Source organism: Solanum dulcamara, chromosome 9, assembly GCF_947179165.1.
Source record: "Solanum dulcamara chromosome 9, daSolDulc1.2, whole genome shotgun sequence".
Lineage (NCBI taxonomy): Eukaryota > Viridiplantae > Streptophyta > Magnoliopsida > Solanales > Solanaceae > Solanum > Solanum dulcamara.
Window position 1 is genome coordinate 16,659,679 of NC_077245.1, and position 9,429 is coordinate 16,669,107.

Consider the following 9,429-nt stretch of genomic DNA (forward strand, 5'->3'; position numbering starts at 1 on the left):
TGATCTTCTTTCTCTCTTGTAGTATTTCACTTGCATTCTGACTTTCTTTTTATTGTTGTCCTATTTACTATTTATTATCTACCTTTAGATATAGCAGTTGTGATTTCATCACTCTTTATATGCTCGGCTTCCGCAATAGTTGGGGACAAATCCTACATAGGTGTAGGTTGTGATGTTTCACCTTCGTGAATTTAGTGGCTTCCACGTAAAAATATGTTGTTGTTACTTTACTGTTCTTTACCTTCCGCAAATTAATTGTATCAAAAAATGGATAAAATATCCTTGTCCATTACTTAGGCAGAAAATCAGGTATAACTCAACTCACCCCTCTTGTGTTATTAAGTCCTGCAATATATATATATCAAGGATTTTAGTGTAGGATATTTAAAAGTTACATGTTGGCTCAGGAAATATCACATAGAATGTTACAAATGTGAGATGAGGTATTAGAAAATTGTCACATTTCCAGTTCCAAGCAATTTTCCTTTTTCTAATCCAAACGCCACACCTGCAATCATCATAAAACTTTGAATCACTAGGAATAATAAATTTGTAATTAGTGTTATCAACATAGCTAAAAAAAATAATATACATGCATTTAACCTGAATTTTTCCATCAATAGAACCAGCAAATATCATTTCTCCATCTTTATCCACAGCTAAAGATGTTATTCTACTCTGTCCACCACTTTTCATCTTAATACAAGTCATCTTTGTGACTCTTTCTTGCAGCCATACCTCTATGTTGCCTGATTTTGTGGCGGAAAATATCAAATCGTTGTTTACTGCTTGTCGATGGATGTCTGAACCGGTTGAAAGTGTTCCAATGACTGCCTTGCTAGGGAGAGAAAATACCTTCACGAGCACATTTATTGGACAAGAAATTGAGAATTCATGTCATCCCGATCAAATGATTTTTTGTGAGTAAATTTGTGATCAATGAGGAAGTGTGTATTACCTTTCCGGATATTCCATCAACTAACGAACCACCAGCGAACATAACGTTCTTTTGAACTTGGAGGGAATATATATTCTGTTTTCCCAACAACTTCTTGGCACCAGCATAAAATAATGTAGATGTTTGAGAGCTTAAATCAACTTCCTGCCATGTGTTTATTATGCTTATCAAACTTATATCTAAAACTGGAAATCTTTGGTTTTCAATGTCATGCATGTCATTGTCTCAATCAAGAATGTGACATCAATAGAGGAATTTACGCAATGAGGTAAACATTTAGACTGTTTTTGCAATACATAGTTACAGTTTTAAAAAAATTACGAAATGTAGCTATATTTTGGATTTTGTAGCAACTATACAATACACACGCGCACTGATGCAATATGCGATAAAACAACTCTTCCGCACGTTTTCAGTTGATACTCACTGCCTAAATACAATCTTTTGCTGATAAAGCTGATACCTATATGATACAACTCTTCCGCCTGATACAACAGCTGTATGTCATGACCCGCCACTTGATCATGAAGATGGGGGAAAGATCTAGAGTCTTGGACAGGTTAATAGAAGGCTCTAGAATGTCCAAGAGAATTCTAGAAGAAGGTAGAGGAATCTAGAGTCTTGAAGAGGTTAATAGAAGGCTCTAGAATGTTCAAGAGAAATCTTGAAGAAGGTAGAAGAACCTAGAGTCTTGGAGAGGTTAGTGGAAGACTCTAGATTCTTGTAGAAGCTTGTAGAGAAGTCTAAAAAGACTTGGAATTCTCTAGAGTGTAAAGAGAGTTCTAGAGTAGGGACTTCTTTGTAAATATGGAAGGACTTGTATAGTAATTTTTACTTAAGCCCCTTAGGAGTAGTATAAATAGAAGGGGCCATTCATTTGTAAACCATCCAGAAATCAAGCAATCAAGCATTCTTCCAAAGCAATATAAAAGCCTTCTTCATAAAAGCTCTCTTGTCTTTCTTGCAATCTAGCATTCCCTAAGCGATCTACTCTTAAAGGCTTACTTGAGCTTACAAGATCGTGAAAGATTCGTGAGTAAGTTGTCAAGTGTCGCACGGAAGTCTTAGTTGAAGTCTAAGTCCGTGACATGTAGCTACATTTTGTAATACGCAAATTGTACCTACGTTTCATAATTACGCTCTAAACTATTGCTATTTTATGAAACTTTTTCTCAAAAGTTTTCCCTTCTTGTAGTTATTTTATTCCTTTATAACCTTACCCTTAAATGCTCAAAGTATTACCTGGATAGTATAACCTGTGCATCCACAATAAAGCTTATCACCCATAATGGCAAGGCACTTGACATATTTTTGGAAGTTTACATGCTTGGGAACCCCTGACCAATTATAAACCTGCCAAATTTGAGGTTTGGTGAGTGATCATTTTCACTAGTAGGCCAAGGTATCATCAAATATGATGTTATTTAGTCTACTGAATAGACATTCATGGTTGTCTAGAACTAACTAGTCTCGCGTGACAAGAGAAACTCATGTTAAAAGAAATCCAGACTGCTGACCTTGACTCCTGTCATTTGAGATGCGAAGCATGCAAAATGAGTGTTAGCTATCAACTCAAGCACCGGCTCTTTCACATCATGAACCTGAAGACAGTGGATTTCCTCTTGATTTATAGCCCAAACCTACAACAATTTTTAACGATAATGAAGCCTTTAACTTAGTATTCAGCATGCCGAGAATAACATGTTCTTAGGGATCGATCAATGCAAAAGGTTTGCTCAGCGTAGTATTGTTAAATTCCATAGTTGAACTCTGGTGCTTCGTTTAAAAAATTACAAGTCTATCTTTTAAGAATTAAGCATTTCTTAGTCACTTCCTGTTCTACTTTGTATGATACAGATTAGACTTGAATCTAGGTGATATTTTCAGATATGATAAAACAACCCTTGTTGCCAGAAGGAGATCTTACCCGGATTGTTCTGTCCAATGAACCACTATACAGTTTATCACATGAAGATGACACGTAAAGGCATGTAACCGCCTTTGAGTGCTCACGAGTTTCATGAATTAACCGAGGAGCTCTTTTTCCAGTTTCCCATACCTGAACAGAGAAAGATATACTTGTTTTGAGAAATGTAGCAGCAGATGATCAAAAGGAACTATGGCTTCTTACCAGCAAGGCCCTTACCTTAATGGTTCCATTGGAATGACTACTAATGAGCCGACCTCTTATGTGGAGCAGACAAAGAACTTCTCCATTCATCGAAACATCGATCTCAGGACATTCAGAATAGCACCATAATTCTGCCTGCAGTTCTAACTATAAGAACATGTAAAAGATGCATAACTATTAATTAAGTACTTATTAGCATAGAAATCACTTACAGCATCAATGCATGGCAAGTTCATCAAGGTTTTCATTATATCACTGACTACTGTTGAGTACTTTTTAAGTTTCCTCAAGTTTCTGCACAAACATTTTGCGTATATTCCCAGTTCGCTAAGTGCACCTTATATCATAAAGACCAACCAACAGTTATGAGTAAAATCTTAATAACCTGTTTACGTACTTGCAAAGTAGCCGATCCAGCCTTACCTAAATCAGTAATAAAGCCTCTCAAAGCAAGAGCTGCCAAGATCTTCTCCTCGAGGTTCTTTGTTGACTGCAGCATCTGTATAAATTGCTCAAGCAACGACTTACGAGCAACATCTCTAATTCCAGTATCGGGAAAATTATAGAGCATGTGAATAAGCCATGTTGCTACAATAAAGGAAGATTTTGCTATCTCCATGGAGGTGCTCGTAAGGCATTCCTCTAAAGCTTTGAATATTAATCCTTTCTCATAATTGCAAAGAACAAAAGCCATTCGATTTTCCCAAGAACTCAGCGCTTTTTCTTCCTCTTCCTATAAACCATGTGTCCAGTTATGAGTATAAACTTGCACAAATTACTAAACTATAAGCCATAAACTAAATATCTGAAGAACTGCATACCATTGTATTTGTGATGTCATTTTCACCAGCTCTTTGTTTCTCTTCTTTCATCGTAGCATTATTTCGCTGATTAAATCCTGCAGTCTTGAGTAGCCGGGCTTCGAGAAAAGACTTACCAGAGTTAGTCAGATGCCCAGAAAGAGATAATAAGGAATCGAGAGCACTGAGCTGAGACACGGGAAAGTCCTTTTTGTCAAGTGCTTCAATCAATGCCTCTATTGATTCTTCCCGGTATATGCTCATTTTCCGTGGCTCGACTAGAAGGTCAAGCTGCAGAAGAAGAGAAGCAATGGTAGATTTCTGCTCCATTGAAGCCATCTGTAAACAGACAAGAAGAGTGTGCATTGTACTAAATGCTCCCTCATCCTTAATTATCTGCAGAATCTGGTTGCACAATGTTCTCCTGAAATTCAGTAAAAAGAACAAGCATATTTAATGAGTCTAAATCTAGAGGGATCACTTTAGGCTATAATATTAACAATTCAATTTCGAAAAGCAGATAAGCATGTACTCCCTCCGTTTCAATTTTAGTGTCATAGTTTGAGACTAGATTCAGAGTTAAAGAAAATAAGGAATACGTTAGTATCTTGTGATCTTAAACTAAAGATGTGTGAAATATACAAAAATGTCCTTTGAATCTTGTGGTATTGAAAGGACAGTAAGACATAAATTGAAAAAGAAGGGAGTATTATAAGCAAGTCAAAGGTGATTTTTATAGACTAATTTTTGAAAGAATAGAGTCATGTTTGTTTTGAATACCTGCTTAACAAAACTAACTCATAAAGAAGTTCTATGGATGTGGCCTTCACGCTATCGCTTCCAGTGTGAATTAACTCAAGAACAGGAGATAGCTCAATTCTACTAGCAATTGTATTTCTGCAACTCTTATCAGCCCGAATACAGAATAAAAGTATGCATACAATGGACTCTTTTCCATTTTCATGTTCTAGGCATTTTAGCAAGGCAGGAATACCATTTCCTGATAGAATCTGCGTAGCATTGAACGAACGGTCACTCTCACCTCCTCCAGTTATGATTTGTTCAAGCAACACAACAGCAGCTTCCTTTGGTCCTATTGTGAACTGAAAATCACTAGAATCCTCATTTCTGTTTGATATAATCTGAGTAAGAGAGGGTACAAAATTATGAGCTGAAAGTTGAGAGAATGATGGCCTGAGAAGGTAAATAAGAACTGCTGCTTCAGGAAGACCGTCTTTCAATAAAGTAGCAAGGCACTCAAAATCTGAGTCCACACTTGTGAGGATCTCGCCAACGCTATCCTCTACATATAGTAGCTCGGACAAAATACAAATTGTCGTCTTCAAAACATCCCTCTTTAAGGAAGCTGATAATACCTCTACAAATCCGTTCACTATTGTTGGTGCGGATAAATAAGAGTGAACTCCTTGAGCTTCAAGTTTTGAGTCATTCCATATATTTGCTATAGTCAATATGGCTTGTTCACATTCTTGTAAGTCCTCTGAAGTGCACAGACATGAAACATAAGGCTTTAAGCTATTGATAATTGCTTCAGTTGCTGCTTGAGAAATTACACTAGTAGGAGACATTGATACAGCTGCTTGCATAAATCTACGTGATCTCTGCTCCACGATTTCCTCTATCCTCCTATGATTGGGATGATTAAATGTCGGAGATGGAGTAGAATCAGATGATCTCTCTCTTGAAGGTGGAATGTTTAAATAACTTCGCGGTGTATGAGAGTACGAAAACTCCTGAGCTAGGTCAGGGTGCTGTTCCCTCCAAGAGGTTATCAGTCTCTTCAGGACATAGTTGGTTTTAGGCAGAGTAGCCGCAGATAAAGACTGCCTTGTAATGGGGCATGTTGTATTACCTCTTTTTATCCATTCCTGGATGGCTTTCCCTTCATACGTTTGACCGGTTTCAAGGGTGACGGGATCATTGAATATCTGTCCAGTTATTGGACAGACAAAATCTTTTGGTGGCCTTGATGGAGCAGTCGATTTATCTGACAATGGGAGAGAAATGCAGCTGAGACTTCCTTCATCACTATTACTCGGAGAGCTGTCATTGTTTGAAGAGATTTAGAAAAATTCGACCACCTCCTATATTAGAAAGTAGAAAGTGACTTGTATAGACGTACCCTTTTTCTAAGGATTGACTAAGGCTCCGCCTTCTAGCATTTCTTTTCCCCACAGTTTCATGCTGCACCTGCATGTGTAGGCATCTATCATAGCAGTCTAATAGATTCAAGTCAAAACATCACATAAAGTAGGGATTTGAAACATACTACATCACATAAAGTAGGGATTTGAAACATACTGTCCTTTCTTCATCTGAGTCTGTAGAGCTAATTTTTAACTCTTGGGATAAATGCAAAGAAGTAGAAATGGAGGAGTCCTTAACACGTCCAGACAAGAGGCGTAACACAGGTACACCTTTTCTCGAGGGGGTATCTGATCTTTTTGGTGAAGGCTCTTGTGAATAAGGAATTTTAGGGGACTCAACTTTAGGGGAGTCAATTGAAGGGAAGGCCTTGGGAGATTTTTTTTGGTTTGTATTAATTTGGTTGGCTTTCGACCTGGCTTCTACGTAATCTGAACTGCTTTCTTGATTCCTCTTATTTGATGCAATGTGTACATGAGACTCAGGTTCATAATCTTCTTCATCCTCTTCAGGAATTCCTTTCTGAGTATGACAAGAAAGAGAAATACTTTACCACAAATTATCATCAATTCATAATTTAACAAGATGTAGCAAAGATAAAGGGGAAAAAACTAACTACTGGATCCCAAGTTGTGGAGTCCTCCTGATTATCAGACGATGAAGAAGTCATATTCAATCTGCTAAAATCCAAAGGATTAGAGAGACAGATGATGGCATTTTCTTTATACAGTTCTCATAAACCATAACAAATATTCAGTAACTCCTAGTTAATGGACCTTACCTTGACTCTCCTTTTGTATTCTCCTTCACTCTCAGAATAGGAGTAAAGCCGGCACTCTTAGGCAAGATTGGACCAAATTTGACATAATCAGGAATTGACCGGCGTACCTCATGCAGTGGAGTCATCGGTGGCTCAGCGATTGGCAACAGAGGAATTGCCTTCTTTGATGTAGCAGAATCATAGTTCATGCAGTCCTTGTAGTATTTTGCATAAAGCCTTGTATTATCATCCAATGACTGTCCATAAAGCTGCTCGAGTTTCTGCATTTTCTCGGCTTGATCAGGCCTTACAGAGAATATCAAAGATTCATTAAAATCATGATCAAAATCCATAGTGAAAGACAAGTCACTAGAATCAGGAATGACATCCATCACTATTCGATGTCTCTCCTCCGAGTACCACCCAACGATGGAGCTCATGTGTGGAAGAAACATACATTTCCAAAGCTCAGGTGCAAAATCTATCCGCGAGAAGAAAGGGTCAATGATAAACATCTCCAGGATATGAAGTACGGCATTGTTAACGTTGTTTCTCAACTTCCATAAGTAAGAAAGGTTTAAATGTGCCCAAGCAGATAGATAAAAATTAGGCACCCCTGCAGTTTTCTGGATAGAATCCAACATAGCACACACTTGCAACATTTTTTCCGCGTAATCTAATCTAGCCATCTTAGTTTCAATGTTTGATGTGTTGATTGCCTCTTCAAGGGCATCAATTCCCCAGTCCAAATTGGCTAAAACTGCTTGATCAGAGTATCGAACTTCTGTATCTTTATCAGAGCTCCCATCCTCAGCTGCCAACCTCTCAGCACATTGTTCTTTATGCGACGTTCTTTGTTCCTTGTCAATCAGCCTATCTTGAATGAAACTTCCTACAGAAGTGATCAAGGACCTAACTATGTCTTCCTGATCCATTTCAAATCTATAATTTCCAGCCATTTTCTACACGCCAATTAAATGTATAGTCACAATTGTAGGATTCAAATTCAATATAACGCCATCGACATACTTCAACTAACAATGGAGACAAGCAAAATCAAATGTGATAATATCAGAAACGTGATAATTGAGAAAGTTAAAAGCTAAACAAAAACATTGAAGACTTTATCAGGTGCATGAGAACAAATACATTTGTATGGTAAAACAAGTGCATATTAACACTGAAAAATTAAAACTATAAATAAGAAAAATCAAGCCTACTTGAGGTAATGAAGTTGTGGATACAATATTGGAGAAGATCATATCAAAGGAAACAACAGATTTGTAAATTCATGAAAATATCCTTAGTAGTATTTATTTTAGTATAATACTGAGCAAACATGTAAGTTTTTGATTGTTTATTTGTCTAAAATCTGGAAAGAACAATTAACAATATTGTAAGCATGAATTATAATTTCAGGATCATTAATATATATCCCAGGATTAAGTATGGAAATTAATTAGGAAACTCCAAAACCCTTTATCTTCAAGTTCACAAACTTAGTATATATAACACCATGAAGTCAGTCAACGGATAATCTATCATTAAGAAATTTTTGCAACACCTTAACCACTGCGTTGAACCTTCAGTTTGTGCCAAGAGGTGTTAACACTGGTATATATACCTAAAAAGCTAAAATTTTATCTATATAATATAATTTTCCGACAAAGGGGTGTCTCTCGACAATCCTGAGACAAGGATAGCTCCACCCCTAGGTATACCTCCTTAAAAATGTGATATTGGAAAATAAGATACCAAAACTTACATGGACATAAAGACAATATTGCATGGAAGTTGATTAAAGAGGAAAACTCAACAATAATATCATCATTGCATCTATATATGTATTAGAGATATATATACCCGAATTTCATCAGAAGATCATTAGGACAACTCCTCAAAATGTACAACCAGAATTTTAGAGACAGAGTCAGAAAGCTAAGATTAGAGACATTAATTAAACTAATATAATCAATAGCAGCCGGCCGTCTTAATTTTATTTTTTCTTGCTGACATTTATAGCTATGTAACAAAGTATCAATCAATTCCAATATATTGACATAGTCAACATATTTTATACTATACTCATATTTATGTATTAATTAATTAATTAAAATAGTATTTTATAGTTTAAATAACAATTGTTCCTATAGGCTGATATATTATTATATTATATATAGAGAGAGAAGACAAAAAGGCATCTAATGTTTTTGGTTTGTTAGTATGGATTGTATCTTGGCTTTTAATTATTCCACTTTCCTTAGCATGTTCAACTCTTTAGTCATATTAATCGAGTTCTCTCGTAGATATTTTAATTAATTTTGTATATATATACCCTTCTTGTTGGTCCATTAAATGTGTCCGTTCAATTTTATTTGTCTATTATACTAAAATAGATATTTATTTTTGTTTGTCCAATTTAAAAAATCAAAAAATAATTTATCATTTTATACCTATTTATCTTTATTATTAAATATTATTCATTTCGGAATGAGTGAAATGACTTATAATAATTAAAGGTAATATAATAAAATTAACAAGCAAATATATATGAACCGAGGGAGTAATTAATGGATGGTGATTTAAAGGACTATCAAGTAGTAAGTGTTGCAGT

At 36.0% G+C, this 9,429-nt stretch overlaps 1 protein-coding gene across 2 annotated transcripts; it reads right to left on the reverse strand.

Annotated features, from left to right (window-relative positions):
* Positions 1-284: 284 nt before the first annotated feature.
* Positions 285-8,808, reverse strand: LOC129904099 (putative E3 ubiquitin-protein ligase LIN-1). 2 transcript variants are annotated; one of them, XM_055979631.1, is made up of 16 exons: positions 8,679-8,808; positions 6,837-7,777; positions 6,672-6,732; positions 6,212-6,577; positions 6,033-6,100; positions 4,670-5,953; positions 3,911-4,313; positions 3,513-3,822; positions 3,302-3,426; positions 3,105-3,224; positions 2,886-3,017; positions 2,476-2,598; positions 2,201-2,311; positions 959-1,102; positions 604-855; positions 285-508 (listed from the first exon to the last, which is right to left on the reverse strand). In XM_055979631.1, the coding sequence occupies exons 2-16, from the start codon at positions 7,772-7,774 to the stop codon at positions 491-493; spliced, it is 4,455 nt and encodes a 1,484-aa protein (XP_055835606.1). In that variant the 5' UTR covers positions 7,775-7,777; positions 8,679-8,808; the 3' UTR covers positions 285-490. The 2 variants fall into 2 exon arrangements, with proteins under 2 accessions (XP_055835606.1, XP_055835605.1); XM_055979630.1 differs by having other exon boundaries at positions 6,837-7,849.
* Positions 8,809-9,429: the final 621 nt, after the last annotated feature.